This window comes from Argopecten irradians, chromosome 2 (assembly GCF_041381155.1).
Source record: "Argopecten irradians isolate NY chromosome 2, Ai_NY, whole genome shotgun sequence".
Taxonomy (NCBI): Eukaryota; Metazoa; Mollusca; class Bivalvia; order Pectinida; family Pectinidae; genus Argopecten; species Argopecten irradians.
In genome coordinates, this window is record NC_091135.1 from 12,644,817 (window position 1) to 12,667,436 (window position 22,620).

Here is a 22,620-nt window from a genome sequence, read left to right on the forward strand (position 1 = left end):
TCGTGTAAAACAAGTGTATTGTGTTAGGAAACAAAACAGTTTGTTTGTTCTTCCAAGAACCTCCCTCTGTTTGTGTTTGGAACAATTACAATTTGTCTAGCTTGACTATTTCTATATCTTCCAGATGTTTACTTCTTCATGGTAGAATATTTATATCACAAACATCAAAGTTTACCCATCTATAAAATATGGTTTTGTTTACTGTGGACTTTGATGAATTTTTCAAATGTTTATTGCTTCACAGCTGCAGCATCCTGTTTATGCAGAGATGTACTTTCTACTTGTCAGGACAACATTTACATTTATTAATTGGTGTGATAAATTAGTGTGAACATCAAAAGGAAATTTTATGGGGTGTTTCTGCAGTAGATAGTGTTGATCATCTCTCAATGAAAGGTAAAAACACCTGTGTTTCATAAAAACAGACACAGAATCAAATTCCTCCCAATTTCTGTTCATACAATATTTAATTGCCTTGAAGAAATATGAAATTCATGATAATTCATTCAGGTTGGAATATGCATAATGTTTCTATTGTGTGAATTAAGCCAAATTTCAGGAGAATCAACCTTTAAATATCGAATGCAGTTTGTCTTTGAAGATTTAGATATATATATATTATTTATTCTTTATTCAATTAAATACACATCAAACATTGCATTCATTTTTTACCCTAGCTGGTTCATGTGAAATTAACATGTATTTCATGTGAGAAGAGTTGCCTGTGACTCTTCATATTATATTGTTCGGTGCAACTTAGAGGATGAAAGATGGTATGCCGAAAGAATATTTTTTATGTATGAAGCAAAACATTATGTTTGTTAACAAGAAGGATCAGTTTACGTCTCTAAATTGGAGAGTGAAGATGTTAATGTTGGTGACTTTAGGTTAACTTTGGACATGACTTCATGTATCTGGTGATATAATCAATGTTATTTTCCTATAAGGGCAGTATATAGTTAAGTTTAGTTGTTCACCAGTTTTATGCAATAATTAAACATCGACTGACACAATCGACCCACGACACAAGTGGGCCTTAGTGTACAGACAGTCGTCCATACTCAAGAGATTTGGTTCCTTATTTCACACAAAACATATATTGATGTGTTTAATTCCTCTCATCAGCATTATAATTGCTTTGTAATGAAATTGATATAATATATCGGAAAGTGATTATCATTGCTTTATAATTCTGTTATGTCAATAAAATATGGCATTATCGTTTATATCGAGTATAATGAGTACTTAGAAGGGTTTGCATGCAATGTAAATATTTCCTGAATGCATTGAGTACATCGCCTATACAGATCAGCTGGACGGTGTTGGCAGACCACTTCAGGACTTAGCATTGTATGGTATATGTAGGAGGAAATTTAATTAATTACAGACAAAGTACCGTCTAGATCTTATGTCATGCTTATTGATCAAAGTGAAGTAATAATTAAATAGTTGTTAATTGGTACAGAAAGTACTGTAATTTGTAAACTGTTTAGCATTGGTGGGATACATATCTTATCAACAGCCAGGGTAATTTAGAACATGCTATATATGTTACTAGGTGGTGGAGAACCAGAGTACCCACTGTCCCATATGGGATTCAAACTCGAAACCTAAAGGTGACGGGCTTACAAATATGTCAACTTCACATTATGGCAAATTATTATAATTGAAACATGTTAAATTACTTTTTGCTAACAAAGTATTATTATTGTGGTTGTATTATGGATTTTGCTGTAGAATTTCTACATTCTACCATTGTATTATATACATACATGTATGCATATGAGGATTGTGTGGGAGGACATTGTAGCCTGTGCACATTGCTCTACCGTGATATATAGTATATATACCATGGTATGGGGTAAAGCCAGATTACATAGCTGGAGCAATAATAGCTGTATTGTCTATATAGTTTTATCTACTCAGTAGGTTCATAAGTGATCAAGTGCAGAATAAAATTCCTGAAATTTTCATCAGATCCAATCGAAGTTTAAACCTAATGGTCTGCATTGTTACTGTAGCTATAGGTTTCTTCATTTTCAATTTTGAAATCAAGAAATGTTCAATCCTTTTCCTTTGCATTGAAATTACCATCTGTATACATCAATATTGTTGCTCCCTAGACATAGTTTTTCACACAAAAATTTGATGTGCGAAATATACCAATAGTAGATTTTTTTCAGCATTTTCACCCCCACAAAGTACCTTTGCAAAGTACACTGGTGCACAAGTAACACAAGTTTTTATGATACTTTTAATGTTTGTATGTTGGTGATGTACAGTATTGAACATTAAACAGATGGTATTGGGTGGTACATCCTTAGGGAGCCGTGGGTGGTACAGTGGGTGGTACGATAGGGAGCTGGGAATTCATCTCCTCCATATACTGGCCAGATCGAGATACAAATTACACAGATAGTTCCTGTATATTAGGATTTACATATCACACACTATTGAGGTGAGATAGGCCAGACTAATGTTATCTTCTACTCAGAACATTATCAGGGGTGGGGTAAGGATAGATCGGAAATCACTTCTCTGTTCTCAGATATGTGAATGAATTCAATAGACAGCAGTATTTCTCATTGAATTTAGATTTCAAAAAAAAACTTTGTTTACCTTAACAGTCTATAGTAATATACTTGGACACTCTGACTTTACAAGCCAGAAGGAGACATTTATACTCTCAACTTTGCCTATTTCTAGGCCAACACGTGGTGGTGCTAGTGCAATCAGCTGACAATGGGCTCTGGAGACCAGCGATACATTTACCTAATTGTTCACTTAAGTGAGATCCCTGTGATGCTTTGTGACACAGCATCAGTAGTGATAGCATTATATAGCTTTAACAGGACACTCGCTAATAGACAAGCTTAAGTCTTCGGTATATTGGTGACAACTTAGCTTGATGGTATTTGCTGTCATGGTGACCATACATTTTAGGCTTTTGGTGATAATGTTGCATTTGCTCTTCTCTCTTTGTGATTTGGTTGGTATAAGACAATAGCAATTTGACCAAAACTTCTTTCCACTCCTGTGGAAATTTAGTCTTTACATGCTCAACATAATCATAAGGAAAGTCTTTAGTGCTTCCTATATTAATTAATTGGCATAAATTTGGTGCAAGATTCCTCTGATGCCGAGGATGCTGTACTTTTTGCTAATATTGGTTCAAATGTCTTAGGTCAGTTGTGCATATTGGTGACCAGGTTAGTGATGCAGGTCTTCTGGGCCTCTTGTTCAAAATTGTTTTAGAAATCACAGTTGAAGGAGAGATTTAAAACTGTTAAAAAAGGGATTTGAACAACTGAAAGGGAGATTAACAAGTTGGAAAAGAGGAAGACACTTTTAAATGAGAGATGTTTGAGAGACAGGTATTGCTGAGAAAGGCCACTGTTGAAAGAGAAATTGGCATATTTGAAAAGGACATTGGCATATTGGAAATAGAGAAAGTGGGTTGCCTAATTTTAATTGAGAATGGCATTATTGGTACTCAGATTTGCACCATTAAAAGATCTAAATGGTGTATAACTTTCATTTCCGCAAGTTATAGAACATGGTAACGGCAGAAAATTCACGGAGGCAATTCTCATCTGAATTGATCATAAAATATGGTCTGCCTCATGTCATTGTGCGGACAGATTTAGTACTAAGCATCAGATTGGTAAGAAACATGGCTCTATGTGACTAGGAAATTCTGTTGTCATTTTAGTGCTGTATATATGAGACTGTCCAGACTTGTAGATTAAATATTCAATAAAGGCTGCTGATTGGCGGTAATCTCCTACTGACAGGAATTAATTGTTGTGTTATGAGCTTCTCCCTGTGGTGTAGTAAAATTTGTCCTGCAGTTTCACGCTCATCAATACTGTCACATAAAAACTTTTCCTCACTGGTTCCAGAGCTTGCTTCTATTCTAAGTAATTTTTTTTGTAAGTTCATATATATATTGTAAAAGTAAGTTATAGAGTTTTTGTTTCCATAATTGATTACATCCTAACTCAGATGACAGTTTATGTGATTCCTCAGCCTCTTGTTCATGGTAGCTAGAAATTGTTACATGAAACAAATTTTAAAATGCTGAGTGGAACTATATATTTTTCCTTTAAATTGTTTCAGTATTCAAAAGAAAGCATGAAAAAAGAAAATCAAAGGAATAGACCTAAAAAGCAATTTAAAATCAATCCGTTGTTGGGTCGCTATGGTAACAGACCAATCCATCACAGGGTGTGTCGGGTGACCGGTGAGAAAATTTATCTGATTACTTACCAATGGCCTGGATCTTGTTTGCCCTTAACAGCGTATCAATGTCAATTTCAGCCTTAACAGCATATCAATGTCAATTTCATCTCAATCAAATGATCCAATGATTATTGTACTCTTAAGATGGACCATTCAGGAGAAAATCGTCAGGATTTACTCAAGTCTGACATTTCCTCGAATTCTCCATCACAGTCAAATCATGTTGTCAATCTGATAAGTTCCTAGTTTTACTTCAGCGAAAGCACAAAGTCATAGAAAAAAATGTTACTGGAAAGTTTTGACCAAAAGGATTAATGAAATATAGGTTTTAGAATTGATACATCATAGTCTTCTTGATACTATAAATTGGGATATCTTAGATGTGGTCATATTTTGGCTTATTTGGTGTTTGGCATGAAAATGCCAAAATCATTTCCCCAAAATTTCACTGTCTGCATCAAGAGCTGAAATCTCACTTTCTTACGAAATAGTTAGGTGGTGGAGTTCGTTTTATTATGTGTATAAATATTGAAAATTTAATACAGGACTACATTATTGTTTGTGTTTTAATGAATTTTAATTTATTTAACCATTGATGTTTATATTTCAAGAAATTTTGCTTGCAAACTGTGTGAATCCAAATTTAAACACACCAAAATTTACCCACCCGATTTTAGTTCAACAACGCCAAAATATCCCGACACCAAAATATCTGAATTTATGGTAACAGAAATATATGCTAATAGGTCATCTGACTCAAAGCCCTTAATGCTTTGTCTGTTGTGTGCTGTCTGTAAACCGTTCATTCAATCAACATCTCAATAACTGAAAGGCTAAGTGTACTCTATTGGGCTGTAGTTGTAAAGGACATCAAGTTTGTTCAATTGAATGACCTTGGCTTTTATTAAAGGTCACAGGGGTCAAATAGGCTAAACTCTTTAAGTAACTTGTAGTAAATAACTAAGTGTCCTACAGACCAAACAGATACAGGCCTTTTAGACCCTGCAGTGTCATTGTGATTGTGTGGAAGGTAATTAATTATTGTGGTTGCTGCTGTATCAGTGAGGCAGTTTACGATCTCCTCTGAAACTACAGAAAGAATGTGTTTTTGATGACTTTGTAAACAGAACACTGCTTATAGCGATAGGAATTCACTGATGTAAATGCTGGTAAGGTGAAGCAATAAGCTGGGTATATGTACAGTAACTGGTAGATCTTAGATGGTGAACCAATAAGCTGGATGTATGTACAGAAACCGGCTTAAGATCCGAGTGAGATGATAGGAGGTGAACCAATAAGCTGGGTATATGTACAGTAAATGGCTAGGTCTGAGTGAGATCTTAGAAGGTGAACCAATAAGCTGGGTATTTGTTTAGTAACTGGCTTAAGATCCGAGTGAGATGATAGGAGGTGAACCAATAAGCTTTATGGGTATATATATGTACAGTAAATGGCTAGGTCTGAGTGAGATCTTAGAAGGTGAACCAATAAGCTGGGTATTTGTTTAGTAACTGGCTTAAGATCCGAGTGAGATGATAGGAGGTGAACCAATAAGCTTTATGGGTATATATATGTACAGTAAATGGCTAGGTCTGAGTGAGATCTTAGAAGGTGAACCAATAAGCTGGGTATTTGTTTAGTAACTGGCTTAAGATCCGAGTGAGATGATAGGAGGTGAACCAATAAGCTGTATGGGTATATATATGTACAGTAAATGGCTAGGTCTGAGTGAGATCTTAGAAGGTGAACCAATAAGCTGGGTATTTGTTTAGTTACTGGTTTAAGGTCTGAGTGAGATCTTAGAAGGTGAACCAATAAGCTGAGTATGTGTTTAGTTACTGGTTTAAGGTCTGAGTGAGATCTTAGAAGGTGAACCAATAAGCTGGGTATTTGTTTAGTAACTGGCTTAAGATCCGAGTGAGATGATAAGAGGTGAACCAATAAGCTGTATGGGTATATATATGTACAGTAAATGGCTAGGTCTGAGTGAGATCTTAGAAGGTGAGCCAATAAGCTGGGTATATGTTTAGTAACTGGCTTAAGATCCGAGTGAGATGATAGGAGGTGAACCAATAAGCTATGAGATGATAGGAGGTGAACCAATAAGCTGTATGGGTATATATATGTACAGTAAATGGCTAGGTCTGAGTGTGATCTTAGAAGGCGAACCAATAAGCTGGGTATATGTTTAGTAAATGGCTTAAGTTCCAAGTGAGATGATAGGAGGTGAACCAATAAGCTATGAGATGATAGGAGGTGAAGCTGGTTATATGTACAGTTACTGATTTAAGATCTGAGTGGGATGAAAAATGGACATCTATTGTTAAATTTATCACAGGTATACACATTCATTGATCCAGAGAATCAAATAGATTCTCAAGTTCATAAAAATTATTTTTTAGGATAAAACACTTTCTTCTGAATGCATGACATCTCTTCATAAAGGATGTAGAAAGTTTAAAAATTACATTATGTTTTTATTACTGTTTTTTTACCAAGGGACTGAGTTGTGATTGTTGAAATACTTGAAATGGTCTCATTAGACTGGAACCTAACACTGCCACCAGGAAGTACCTTAATGGACAGCCCCATCAAAGTGTCATCTTTCTATCTACAACAGATTTCTGACTTTTGACATTTAAAGTTATCTTTGAAAGCTTCTGAAGACTTGGTTGATAGATGGATAGAGGAACTCATTCCTTCTGCCTTACTGTGGCATTTCATTAGCAGTCTGGTCACTGAATCTTACCATTATGTCTTCAATCCTAGGTCAAGGTTGTCTCATTAATATTGTTTTGTATTACGATCTCTGTGTATCCATTGTACCTGGACTGTATCCATCTACAGTACATGTACTGGGTATCTATAACTCACACTCTTACTTTTTAATGCTCTTCCTCTTCAATCCTAAGTTCCTTGAAAAGATTAAATCCAATGATGATGATGATGACATTATTATATGAACTTTTTGAAAAATAAAAAAGATACAAAAAATTCCGGATTATGTTGGTGTTGATGAGTGTTAAAAAAAGGAGGGCGAGGAGGAGATGATGATGATGATGATGATGATGATGATGGAATACAACAAATGATGATGATGATGAGTGGTAATATGAGGACGGGAAAGAAAGGGTGATGATGATGTGATGATGATGATGATGATGATGATGATGATGATGATGATGATGATGATGTCGACTACAACAACAATGATAATGATGGTAATATGTGGACGGGAAAAGGAGGGAGGAGGAGATGGGGGGTGATGATGATGATGATGATGATGAATGATGATGATGAGTAATGAAGAGATGAGATGATGATGATGATATGATGAGAAGAATGATGATGATGATGATGATGAGAGATGATGAATATAACGAATACAACAACAATGATGATGAGTGTGAATATGAGGATTGGAAAGAAAGGGTGATGATGATGATGATGATGATAAAAGTGGAAGCCTCTAATGAGAGTACAATGCTATATGATATCAGACAAGTTTCCTTTGTTATTATTTGTTATATGTATGACAATACAGCTAAGTGAGTTGGATGTGAACATCAGGCTTGATAGAAATCTCATACTGGAAATATCCTCTGGAGGATTTCTGTGGCTGCTGACCACTAGATCTGACCATTAGATACCTAGGTACAAACATGAGGTTGGTTTATTTATAGATGGCCTGTGGATAATAACCTTGGTCAGATATTGTTGTAGGAAATATGGGTCAATCAAGTTTACCCTATATAGGACGTACCAGCTAGTTTACAGCTAGTTTATCAAATATGTGGGGGATAAAAACTTCAAAAACTGAAAAATATGGATCAAGATCAGTCCAACGTTTGAATTGTTAGAACTGCTCTATCCTTTTACATGTTTCTATGTGAGAGAGATTGTTTTGTTTTGATGTATTGTTTTAGGCATAATGTGTATCTTTTACTTTTCTGCTTTATTTGTTTTGTATTTAATTTCTTATTGTTCATTTGTGGATATATGTTTACATTTTTTTTATAGTTTATTCATAATTTTTTTCAAGATTCCAAACAGTCATTTTAATTATTTATTTTTTTTCTAAATAAAAGTTTTATCAAATTTTCATTTATTAAGTTTAAATGTCATATAAAACTGATTTTACTGTCATAACTATTTTGATTAAATCCATTTGATTTATCTTTTTTTCTTCTTTTTTTTTTTAACATAATTGATTTAATTGTTAATTTCTTTTCATTTTTAATTGATTTCATTGTAACATTTTGTTTATTTTGAAATATGATTTGATTTTGCATGTCATTTATTTGAAATGAACAGGAGGGTGCCAAAAAAACCATGGAAGCAGCATTGTCATTCTTCAAACAGCGACAGACAGCTGTGCGCTCCTCAATGGTGAAGAGTGGACTCGTACGTGACAATCTGTAGATTTAGTTGTCTGTTTGGACGTTTTTATCCTGTAGAGGAGCTTGTGTTCCATTCTCACTTTATATGGTAGTTCATTAATAGAGTTTTTTTAATCACTTTCAATTGAAAGATTTTTTTTTTTTTTTTTTTTTTTTTTTTTAATTTTTAATTCTTCTGCTTTACTCATATCAACGATTACCATGGTCCCAGAATAAATGTTGAGATGTACTGCATACTTAGTATTACATAGTATTAAGGACAACCAACAAGTGAAGTGTACGTGTTAGACAAATTCATAGGTGTGGTTTTTGTAGAAAGCACATTTTTATCTGTTATTTTTGTAACTTAGCACAAAACTTTGTTCTCAGGTTACCCTAGACATTTAAGCAGTGCCTATTGCTGATAAAGTCTACTATCTTTTCTCCTAAGCTTAGAGAAATGGACTTGACTGTGCTGCTGTGGTAGTTACAGTCCATTGAGTTAGAAATTTTAACTCCAATAGAATTTTTGTTAATATCATGACCAATAGTTGTTGTTGGATGCCCTATATAAAGTGTTTTCTGTGAATTGTCACCTAAGAGTGGTATTGCGATAAATAAATAATATAAGACTCTTGAAGGAAAACAATATTTTACCCTTGAGATCACAAAAATTTGTAAATCTTAAGCAAGCCTCATGTTTTGCAAAATTTTGTGACCCTCAGGTAGAATATTCCGATATCATTCATATCCATATAAGGAAGAGTCTTATGTCTGATTTATCTTAACTTAACCTAGATCTCAAAGGTAAGATAAAGTAGAATTAAAATGTTCTTTCTGTGCAAATAAAAAAATGGGAGTGTATCAGAATTAACTGTAGATGGTTACATTACTGTCAACTTATAATAATTCTACCTTGATTGAAAGGTTGGTGATCAGATATGTTTTAAGCTTTCAAAGGTATACTCCAAGGTGATGTTCTTGTTCCAATCCTTTTAAGATATTCACAAAACAAATCTCATTCATGTGCTACTTAATGAAGATATATAACATATGACTGAAGCTGGTCCAGAAGACGGCACAGAAAGTAAGATCTACAGAAGAATAAATTACCTGATAGTTGTGTGTAATATTCATCTATCCTCCAAACTGTTTCTGGACAGTTATAGTGGGCATGCCAGTTGCCGGCACTCATCATTTGGGAGTGACTTCCCATAGAAAGAGATTTTTAATACAATATCCTCTCCCATTGGTTAAGATTTGGCTACAAGGGATAGCATAAACCAAAAGTTTTCTTTAGATAATGAAGATTTTATATGATCTAGTTCTGTGTTTCTATGTAAATATCTTGTAGTAAAACTGGTACACTTTGAATAATTGGACATACCGGTAACTTAGCTGGTACGCTTTGAATAATTAGACGTAAATTTTTTAATGTGTATTTAGCAATGTGCCATCATATTTTGTCTCAATTATCTGACAAATAAAGCTCTTCAGTCGTAGCCCTGGATGTTCTCTAAAGTAATAAACAGATAATAACCTGTTCCTGGTAGGAACACCAAGGGTAAATATTGTGTCAGCAGTCATTGATTAGACTATACAATCCATGTTTGTTTTATCGGAATGGACAGATAAACACTGTTATTGAACACTAAGTTGATTTATCATACCCTTTTCTCTATTAACGTTTTTGTATTACATCACTGACCATGCATAAAAAACAGTTGTTCTATAAAATTCTTGCTAACATTAAAAGAAATCCCCTGCTTACTGGTCAGATATGAGAAATAAAAGTCTGCATGTTGTTATGTAGGGTTACATGCAGGGTCTGTAACGCAGCTTAATCTCAGGTTCATTGATAATGTGTCTTTTTGACTTAATTGGGACAACCAATTAAGGAGTCTGAAAATCAGAAATTTGATTTCTTCGTTTTTTGACAATGTCTATTTTACTTTTCGGTATAAAAATATCCCGAACACACCCACTTTAAGATTGATTTTTAGACAAGATGTAAATAACAGTTAATATACAACCACTACAGTGTATAAAACAACAGGTAGGATTGATTCCAAGGTAGCGCACCAACCAACAACGGCACCATTATTGCACTGTTTGTCTTTGAACTGTTACAGAATATTACGTGTTTGATAAATACAGACAATTTCATCACTGCCTTGATGGGATTCAATGTAATTGGGCGGTATAAGTGTTTGTTCAGAGAATCTGAAGCAATTGGATCCCAGTATCTGCCAAGTCTCCCCCACAGAATTACATACTCTACACTGACAGGCCCAAATGATCAACTTTGTGCATTCATGGAAGCATGAACTGCCGAAATGTTGTGAAGATATGATAGCAGAATAGGACATATCAGGACCACACACTCTGAACTTTCTAATGGATTCTGCATGTGAGAACGGTCACCTCATGTACTATAAAGTTCATACAATTTTATGTCTATAAACTTCAATGTGGATTGTATGCTAGCAGAATGAAGGGATATATATATACACATTATGGGATTTGTATCTTCAATGCAATTACTAACGGTTTTTGTCAGTGAAATGTATCTCCAGATTGCTATCAAACATGGTGTGCATAGACTGTGTGCCTTGAACTGATACAAAACAAGGAAGATGTGGAGCAAAGATTGTGTTTTCAAACAAATTGGAGCTGTTAAATATGGATGGTTCATCTTTCTATACATCAGAGCAACAACTTTTTGAAATTTCGCTTTTGGATGAATTTCAACTTCATGTCCTAAGACTTAGTTGAACTTAAATTTTATCACAAAAAAAATGAATGCAAAAAATGCAGCGCTGATGTCTTCTGCCGTAAATAATGAACAAGCTTATCTACAAGAGGATCACTTACAGGTAACGATCATTGTATCTAACGAAGCTATTGTCTGTCTGATGTCTTAATTTCTGAAAACTTTCACCTACAATTCAGATGCATGTAAGAAGTTTTAGTGGCTTACCTAGATTAATTTAAAGTTTTTAAATCAAACATTTAGATTCTAATAGTAAGTATAGTAGAAATCGTTTCTGGATTAAAGCATGTCTTGAGAAACAGAAGACTGGTATAAACATATTATTAACTAATCGTATCTGTACTCCAATGCTATATAAATATTATTTCATAGTTGCTGCGTGTGAGCGCCCTGTCAAAACATTACATGCATATAAAATCAACATATTACAAAGTATGTTTGTGCTTAAGTATAGTTTATTTTGATGTACACAGAGAGATGAAATGTGGAACAGACATATATTTACCATGATCATCTAGTTACCATGGTTACAGATGAAAGTGAGGCATGACTCTACAATTGATGGTTACCAGACATTATTCATGATTTTGTTTTTTCTTTGTGATTTCCGTCTGATCTCATGATCAAACATATTCATCCTAATTTGTATTTCTGAAAATAACGCCCACAGTCATCCATATATTATACATTGATACGTATATATATAACATGTTGCATTACTGGAAAAATTAGACTTGATACACTAAGAAAGAAGCTAAGACTGTGCTTTATATTCTGATTTGCAGGTTAGTTATCTCTGCAATTCTAACACATCTGGGATGCAAATGTCTTATATTCAATATTTTGAACAAAATATTATTGAAATTTGGAAGATATCCATTAATCTCCTGTATCACCTAGTATATTTCAGGTATTATTTTGAAAACTAACAAGTGCATCTACATATTTTGGTGTACGGAAATTTAACTTTAATTTAATAAGAAATAGAATTTGAGGGAGAAGCGAGCATATTGAACGGAATGGAATATGTTGGAGAAGGGGTTGATTGAGCATATTAGATGGAATAGGGTATGTAGGGGAAGAGGTTGGGTTGATGGATGGTGTAACAGAGTTTGAGGAGATCAAGGAAGACTAGTAATGTATTGAAATACTTCAGGTGTTGACTTAACGAGAATCTCATAAATGTACTTTTATCTCTGTCAGGTGAGAATGTATGTCTATAAGTGTATCCTGGCTGCTTTCTGTGACAGAAGTTGGAGCTGGTGTAGTGTCTAAGCTCATGCAGACCAATTTGCAGGTTTTAGGTGTCTGATAAAACATGTTTAATACCCGGCAGCTGCAGACAGGTATTCCTGTCTATCTGTGCCAGGGAAATATTGGTAAGGTACTTCTTATCACAAATCATTTAGGTTGCACAACACCGAGGGTTCTATGGAACATACAGCCAAATTTTAACAGGGAGCGAGAGTTACAGACTGCCCACCAGATCCTTTTTGTTGATACATAATTTCTGCTGAATTCCTATACTAGATTATCTCCCTTTTATTTAAAACTTCAAATGTCGTAGAGGCAAATTTAAGTGATTTATCAATCTGCAGACTAGTGGCCTGTCTAGTGGGATATGTACCTAAACAAAACCCCATACCCATCATATGTCACTTAGCTACATTTTGTGAACCAATAATTCCTTCACAGAATCTATGAGATGACAATACCTTTCAAACAATGAACCAGGTAATTTGGAAACGTACATATCACCTGACATAACTCAATTCACAAAACGCCTGATGATAAAGACTACTAAGAGAGTTATATTAAAACTTACAAAGAATAAGCACTTTAATTTCAGTTAAGATCATATAACAATATCATTAGGTAATAATCTGGTTCTAGATTGATTTGTTCCTGAAGGGCAGATAACTCTGATTACCACACCCATCCCCCCTATACCCCTTAAAAATAAAATATGAATACCACAACCTCCACACCGTCTCCACTCCTATAAAATGTCAAATATGTTAAATAAATAAATAAATAGTAAATAAATAAATAAATAAAGAAATAAATAAAAATAAATAAATAAAAAAAATGGTAATATTAAGGACTGAGTCCAAATAAACTGTAAGACTTGATCAAGTCTCCAGCTCCAAATCATTGGATTTACCCTAGCGGTTCCTACCAATAGTACACAGGGCATAAAAAATTGAAAAATGAAAAGGTACTGAATAAGACAAAATTTTACAAACCTAAACAGTTAATGATATTCTTGGTCTTATGTCCAGGCAATTGAATTTGAGGCCTCAAAAGGGAGAGGGGCCCTTATTGGGTCAAATATGGTAATTATAGATCTCTTTTTATCTTGATCGACTGATCTTTGTGTTATATCAAGTAGTTCTGAAAACGATAGCACAGTAATATTTGTTTAAACAGCTGTTGTATTTGTTGAGTTGATGACTAAATATAACATCAGATGCCATACACCTTATAACCATTCTCACCTCCAAATACTCACAATGGTTACATCAACACCTCCAACCATGTCATATACATCTGGAACAAATTTCAACTTTTCTCCGCTCATAAAAGCATTCCCTAATCAAAGGTAGATAGTAAGACCTATCAAATTAGCTCGTAAAGTTCACTACCCGTCACTACATGTTTGGGGGTGGGGGGGGAGGGGGGCTTTAAAAGTTTACACATTTTGTTATAAATCTGGAAACGTTCCAAAAGTAAAAACATTGCCATCTGGATTGTGTTTACCTCTCATACTTGATAATGATCAGAAATGGCTGCTGGAGGCAAAATTGAGATAAAAATTTTGTGGAAAAAAATACAAAATAGAAAAGAATTACTGGTACTTGTGAATTTTTAAAAACTACACAGGTGCATTCTTTTGAATTCTGCTTTTTCAAAAATGTAAAGTGTCTATTTTGTTGATTTGTCACCGCCTATTTGGAGTTTGTTTACACTCAGTGATGTAGTAAAAACCTAAGATTGAGGTCCTCGTTCAGCCTGGTAAATACACTAAGATGTTTGCTGTCCTTACCTTAGTGGTGAGTTCTTTTGTTTATTCTGTTTTATTTATGGTTTGAATTTATACGTGTGGGAACCACACATTGCTGATAGTTTTATACGCAACAACTTAAAAACGAACATTTCATGTGTTAATGTCTTGGAGAAGCATTTATATGTATAAGACCATAATACAAGCTTGAAACAAATGATTGACTTTTGCCAACTTAGTATCAGGACTGATATGAATAATTTTGTTTAAAATTGTTGTTTCATGTGTCAAATAATAATGCAAATGAATCGAGAATGAAACATGTAGAGATTCTACACTGTCTAAACATCCATTCAGCATAGTTGTCAATTAGAATTGGTGCCGATCTCGGTACTCTCCAACCTTTTCAAGGACTGTCAGTACTATGTAACCCTAGATGTTTAGGACATGTAGCCTATGATTTAATTTTGTGTTCTTAGAAAAGCAGAATTATACAGGAGATTCCTGTCTGAAAATATTGGTAAATTGAGTACACATGTAGTAGTATAGAGATGTGCCTCTATACTGATTACAGATCAAATGTGTTCTGATTTGATGAAGAATGAAGTACTGACTTCTCAATATGTTTCCTTATAAATATAATGTATATAATAAAAAGTAATAGGTGTGTATTTATTAGGTTGTACACACATGGATACTACTTACCGTATTCGACCCAATAAGCCCCCATGTCCTGACAAGTGATGCTCCCCATTTTGATGCCTTATTTCAAAGCCCTGGCATTAATACCAAAATTATCAAAACTACAGGTTTGAAATAATTTTGTCTTATTAAGCACCTTTTCATATTTTCCATTTTTTAAACGCCCTGGGCGCTAATATTGGGTCGAATATGGTAATACCTGATTTACATAGTATAGGATCAAAGGTGTCATAACAAAATCTTCCATCAACTTTTCTCTCCAAGGTTACCGGCCATGCAGAAACCTAATGTTGATCAATGTAACATACAGAGGAATGTGTCCAAGTTTGTTCATTCCTCCCCCCCCCCCCCCCCCCCCCCCCCCCACACACACACACACACACACACAAATGTATAACTTTAATGTTCCATCAATGAAGTTACAAAAAATCATCCATGATTTATATTGTACTAAAGACAATTAAACAAAAAGGTTCAATACAAGCAAATGAAGACTACAGGCCTATTGGATCTCTTGTGATTTAAGACCAAGTATAGACTATATAGTGGACAAAATATTGGAGTTATCTCCTCTGAAACTAAAGATGAAAAATAATCAATTCTTTAGTGTCTACATCTTTATAGGGGACTCAGCACCAGGCTATTAATGTCCATTGAATATACTTACATCTCTTTAAGTGTGTAGAGACTGCACAATTTGTGGAAGAAATTAATAAGGTTCCAGGACTCAAAAAGCAAAATACCATGAAAATTACATCTGTGCTTCAAATGCATACCTGGTAATTACATAAAAAGTAGTCCCTTCAGATATTACTTTTTTTTCCTGTATATATAATGTTGACCTTTAAGGCTATGAGTTGATTGTATTACTGTCCAAACACTGAGGAAAGTTGTGACTTGATGTCATATGGCGTTTTGTAAAATATGCAACATTACAGGGATCTTGTCATGATGGATTCAGGAGCTCTTCAGCTGCAGAGGTAAAAATGCCACAGCACAGCATACCACTTAACTATATATATATATATATTATCATCACAAGCTTTAGAGTCGCAGTCTATAATATGTCTTATTATGCTGGTACGACACTCGGTGATTAGTAAAGTAGTATATATTATAGCCGGCGGTATTGTATTGTGCGATATCTTAATATTATATGCAATTTATGAAATTAAAACAAAAAATGGTCAATAAAAGGTAGTTATATTGACTTTGCACCAACAATATGTAAATAGCACATATTATATTAGGAATCTATCAAACTTACTGATCACATGTATTACTATAATATACCTTTAATTAAGCCACTCATGTGGGGATGTAACGATCAGTATAATACAGGTCAAGTCAGCAATTATGGAGCAATGTTCTGATTGCTAGCTATAATCTTCTGTTTGAGAACTGGTTGAAATAAATGTTAAAGTTAGTAATTACACTCACTGGTTTCATGGTATACCAATTAATACACTTTGTAGTTTATCCAATTCAGGTTTAAGATTAGAAGAACTTGGAAACTATTTTTGTAAAAGATGCATTACTGTCAGATTTCATGCTCCATTGGTTGCTGATAATTTATGACAAATCACCCATGCGTGTAAGATTGTTTCCTCATGACTTAATTAGAATAGCTCCGCTTCACTAGCAGCTAGCATTCTAAATGCAACCAATTTCATAGATGGATAGTTCAAAGATTTTTCGTATTTACAATTTAGAGAAAGTCATAAAAGTTAAGTTTGAGATATCTAGGTTAAGGCAAAAAATACTAATTGCATTTCTGAAAGGGGCATGGTCTTTGATGTGAAGATCAAGAAATTCTAATCATGTATAATATATTCTATAAATATTATTACAGAAATTGTAATACCTATCAGTACCGTATTTGCCGTAAGTAGCACCCAGGGCGCTTAAATAATTGGAACAAAGGGGGACGCTTGTTGATGAACCTTAATGTAGGTTGTGGACGAAAAAAGTCAGCTATATTTTAAATCTTTCTGTCCTCATGGTATATTAATCTGTTACAGTAAACATGCATATGCCTTTTATCGTTTAAGACACATTATTACGTCATGATTCACATGTAAAAGATTCACAAGTTCATGTAATATGGGATACAATGCTGATGTTAGAGACGTCACATGTTGTAAAACAGGGTTATTTCCATTGGATGTGGGCATTTATATAACTTCAATTCTTTTCCAGAAAAAGGGAGGGGCACTTATAGGCAGGAGGGGTGCTATAATTATGGCGAATACGGTTATAGAATCTTTAACAAATTATTACGGATACTGGGGTATTGTCACTATCATGGTTTTTTTACAGTAATTAATGATACCTTAGTTGAGTTTATAACTATTTAGGACTTGATACTCAAAAACATCCTGTTAACCTAAATATATCAATGTAGTACGTCTATTGGTGTGAATATTATACAATTTCACAATTTACAGAGTATTTTCACTTTAGCTTCATTCTGACATCTTTGAACCATTTCAAAAGAATAAATGCACTTTTCATAGCAGAATTTCAGAAATTTTCAGTTTTAACTGTATTTTATTCTTATATTTTTTAAGCTATGATATACTTATATTTAGAAATACTATTATCAATGGTCTTGTTGAAAAATCTGAGGAAAAAAAGGGCTACAAACCATGCATGCATGCAGTCATGTAAATCTGCAGTGTTTCTGTGGTTGTAACTGTGGACTGTGAACTATGGATGCTGATGCTATTTATAAAATATGTGTCACAGGAACGTCATGGCTGCATGGTGCCTGCATCTGATTTGTCAGTGGTTGGTTTTTATGCTCCCTTGAAATACAAATTTTGTTTCCCCATGGTACGGATCTACCTTAATCAACAACAAATGGTCAATACACATTACAATGTGGACTATGTTTTTTTTTTTTTTTTTGGGGGCGGGGGGGCGGAAGGGGGGATTTCAGATTTAAAAATAAAGATATAATATTCTGTATGTCTCATAATTTGTTTGTCCTACAGGATTTTTGAACAGGTGTTAGTTTGTCAAACCAATAGTTTGTGCGTCTTTATGTTATTTATGTTTGAGAAAAAAATAACGCACACATATATAGATATGTAGACTGTTTTCCTGCACACACTAATGATGAATTGTAAGCAGATGTCTATAATCAGTGTGGTTGTTTACATAAAACTATTGCTACAGTGATCCTGTGAATAATAGTCCTGCACTGAAGTATCTATTTTACTTAGATATTCTGTGATCTTTTTCTACATGTTGATGTCCATTCTTTTTTATTATCTAATGAACAATTAGAATATGATGTGAAACGTCATTGACAATTCAGGTACTACTTGTTATTTCTGTTTTTGCAGCTTTTTAAGTGTAAAGTTAATCATCTTTCCTATAAATTCAATGGAGCTGTTCCTTGTGTTTTGTTTGAAGTTATCTTCCCTTGTCAATTGTATAGAGTTATTTCCCTTACCCTTACTATTTATCCATTCCCTTCTATATATTGTTGAAAGTTGTTTGTGATTCTCATTTAAAGAAGTTTGTGAAATTATCTTCATTTGAAAGACCATAAGTTATACCCCTTGCTCTTCTACCTTTCCCCAAAGATGAATTATCTCCCTTTTCCAGAGTTATTGCCCCTGCTGCTTAGCTATATTGCCATCTGTTTGTGCTGTGGTGAAGTGAAGCTGTATTTTGTGTTGTCTTTGTATGTGCAGTGTGTGGGTACAAGTATATAGTATACGTGTAAATCAATCATTTTTTGTTGACCCTTAAAACATAAACGAAATCTAAAAGAGTGAATATTCAAAAAAAGAGAAGCAAAAAAACAAAGAAGAAAAAAATTATAAAGTTTGATAAAAACCATTTCTGTATATATTTCGATACATGATATAAATTATAATTGAAATAAATATCACAGCTATATCAGTGTATCAGTATTTTTGATGTTTGAAATATGTAGTATCCTGTTTACTTTTAAAATATCTTTTTGAAATATTTCGTAATTTTTTTATTTTAACTCTTCTCTTAAGATGATGAATTTTAATGCAAGTTATTTTTTACCAATAATTCAATTAATTGATAAAATATCAAGTATGTTTTCCCTGTTATCTAACGCATAAAGCTCTTGCTAAATTGTGAAAATAAAAAAGAAATCAATTGAAAATTTGAAAATACATTAATCAAAATATCAAGGATTTTTTGTCATTAATCATTGTTGAAAATGACTTTTTCTAATTACCAATTTTCATTTCACTTTAGATAAAATATAAATAATTATTCCAAAAATTGTTTACCTTTAATAAAGATTTAGAAAAAGTCATTCTGTTTGGGAAACATTTAACAATGTGCGTTATTTTTAAAATTGTTTTATTATTTTCCAGGTACTGTCTTTGGGTGCGGATGTGCTGCCGGAGTATAAGTTACAATCTCCCCGTATACATCGCCTCACCATACTTCACTACTCTCCGTTTAAAGCGGTGTGGGACTGGATCATACTTCTCCTTGTTATATATACCGCTATATTTACACCCTACGCGGCGGCGTTCTTATTGAGCGAAGAAAATAGCCGGAATCGCGATGGAAACAAAAGTATTGAAGTGCGTTACCAGAATCCTATGACTATCATTGACTTGATTGTTGATATCATGTTCATTATTGACATCTTGATAAACTTTAGAACAACATATGTAAATAAAAACGATGAAGTGGTTAGTCACCCAGGCAAAATTGCTGTGCATTATTTCAAAGGATGGTTCCTTATAGATGTTGTGGCTGCTATTCCATTTGATCTTCTTCTGTTTGGATCAGAGACAGATGAGGTTGGTATCTTATCGAAAACTTTTTCTCATTATTTAAAAAAAAAATTAAAAAAAAAAAATCAAAAAATATGGCACAGATTTTCATAATAAGTAAAATGTGAATGCCATTAATGTTTTCTGTATAGATGTCATAGAACGTTAAGAATCTGTCTCAAAATGTTACAATTCAATTAAATTCAATTCAATTCTTTATTGCTTTTTTACAATTACATATTATTACATTTGTAATTCAACGGCAATATATAAACAATAGAACAGAAACAAATAACATGAACAAATATAAAGTTTAAACTGGGTGCAGGCCAATTAACGCACCTCAGTTCAAGGGACATAATCTACAAATATCAGAATTTTACGGGATAATTAGAAAATACAAATTGAATTTTTGATTAAGTAACTTATAATAACAAGGAAGTGTAAATTTATATTGTTTAGTTGAGAGTGCCAGGGGGCATTACATTACAGGTAGGATTTGAGTAGTATGTGATATCTCACTATCTACGAGCAATTGTAGAAATATTAACTCCAGTACAGTAGTCCCTCTATATGTGACCACACTTATTGATCAATCCTTTTAAAAAAACAGTTTTTCTTAGGCACGTACATTAATCAACAGTAAACTACTCACTCTGCACCAGAGCAACAGTAACATACAGTAGCATTCGTTACTATAGTATCTAGCTGTAACATCAGTGACTTTAGTTCTTTATCATCAATTCCAGCAGTAACATTCAAGACTACAGTATCTTCGTCAATGACTGCTAGCTGTTACATCATTGACTTTAGTTCTTATATCATCAATTCCAGCAGTAACATTCATGACCATAGAATCAACATCAATGGTGCTAGTAGTAACATCAGTGATATCTGTATGACAATATCTGCTATTCATTATAGCACTATATCTAGTATCTATATACATCAATATCTGTAGTATAGATATCACTGATATTTTAAGGATGTGAATTGATATCATTGAGGAAAAAAAATGTTTCAACAATTCTGTGTGTGAGGAATAATTGTGGACTATCTACATGTGCTTATATTTCTATCTAAGTGGTTTGGAAATTGTGTTTTTGAATTAGTGACTAATTTTTAGCTTTGAACTTCTATTTCTTATTGTTTATTCAGCCCTGGGTAAAAATCTCTCACTTGTGTGCAGTGTTACTTGTGGATTTCTTGTTTTTTTTGTGTTTGTAAAAAAATAAAGATTCATATTACGTAAGTTTTTTTTCCTGCCAATTAAATTGCTATTTTTCAGAAACTAGTTTCTAAAAAAGAAACATTCCTGAACGTAAAATAATACTACTACATTAGCTTTAAATTTGATACTTTTTTTTTTATATGTATCAATATATCAGCAATGAAATGATATTTTATGAAATCAGGCCAAATAGACTTTTTTTACCAGTGACTTTAGGTTATAGAAAGTTGAGGGTGAGTATGTAGCACAGCTGTATCTGGTTATCTGGGTGTTAGTGTCTGTAGTGTGTTGGTTGTATGGTGATCATTAATTAAGGAGGAATGGTTTTATAAACATATTTCTATGTCTGACCTAGGTGTATGATAATACCGATGATTCTTATCTCCTTAGGATCACCTTATTGTATTTAATGCAAGGCCCATGATTTTGTGTGTTCTTATCATCAAAAGAAATATTAATTAAAAGGTTGCCATCTTTGAGAAGAATATACTATCAAATCAAACAAGCTTATTGATATTGATGGCATAAGAATGTATAATACTTTAACAACCAAACATCATTTATATATAGTTCACAGAATGGCATATCAAACACATACTTGCCAACCTCCCTATTTTGGAGGGAGACTCCAAATTTTGAGCCCCCATTTTAGGCCATTTTAGCAAGTCCAAATTCTTTAATATTCAAAATGTCAGAAATCTGTCTTCACTATCAGAAAGAACAGGTCAAAATGTGCAAAAATCAATCTTTAATTTCTTCATAGGGGGTTACTAAGTAGACTCTCTGGAGTTAAAAGTTTGCAAACATATTTAGTGATGTTTAATGTAATGTTCGTTGACAAATTGATAAAGTTTTCCTAACAAATATTTAGATATAGAGTACAAGTGAAAATCAAAAATCAAAATCATCTGTTGACAGTTAATCTTTGAACACAAGACACACATTATGGATACATGTATCATTGTCAATGACTGCTAGCTGTAACATCAGTGACTTTAGTTCTTATATCATCAATTCCAGTAGTAACATTCAAGACTACAGTATCATTGTCAATGACTGCTAGCTGTAACATCAGTGACTTTATTTTAGTTCAATTAGTAGTAACATTCACTAGTAATTCCAGTAGTAACACATTCTAGACTATTCCAGTATACATAGACTCAATGACTGCTAGCTGTAACATCAGTGACTTTAGTTCTTATATCATCAATTCCAGTAGTAACATTCAAGACTACAGTATTTACGTCAATGACTGCTAGCTGTAACATCAGTGACTTTAGTTCTTATATCATCAATTCCAGTAGTAACATTCATGACTATGGTATTTACGTCAATGACTGCTAGCTGTAACATCAGTGACTTTAGTTCTTATATCATCAATTCCAGTAGTACATTCAAGACTACAGTATCTTTGTCAATGACTGCTAGCTGTAACATCAGTGACTTTAGTTCTTATATCATCAATTCCAGTAGTAACATTCAAGACTACAGTATCTTTGTCAATGACT

The 22,620-nt window shown here is 33.4% G+C and overlaps 1 protein-coding gene across 5 annotated transcripts in view; it reads left to right on the forward strand.

The window, feature by feature from the left end:
* The window catches only part of LOC138314488 (voltage-gated inwardly rectifying potassium channel KCNH6-like), a 164,346-nt gene that overhangs the window by 130,256 nt on the left and 11,470 nt on the right, over nt 1–22,620 (forward strand). For all 5 annotated transcript variants that reach the window (XM_069254845.1, XM_069254846.1, XM_069254847.1 and 2 more), the window contains one exon: nt 19,471–19,908. In XM_069254845.1, the coding sequence (XP_069110946.1) occupies nt 19,471–19,908 (438 nt within the window). The remainder of the gene's footprint in view (nt 1–19,470; nt 19,909–22,620) is intronic.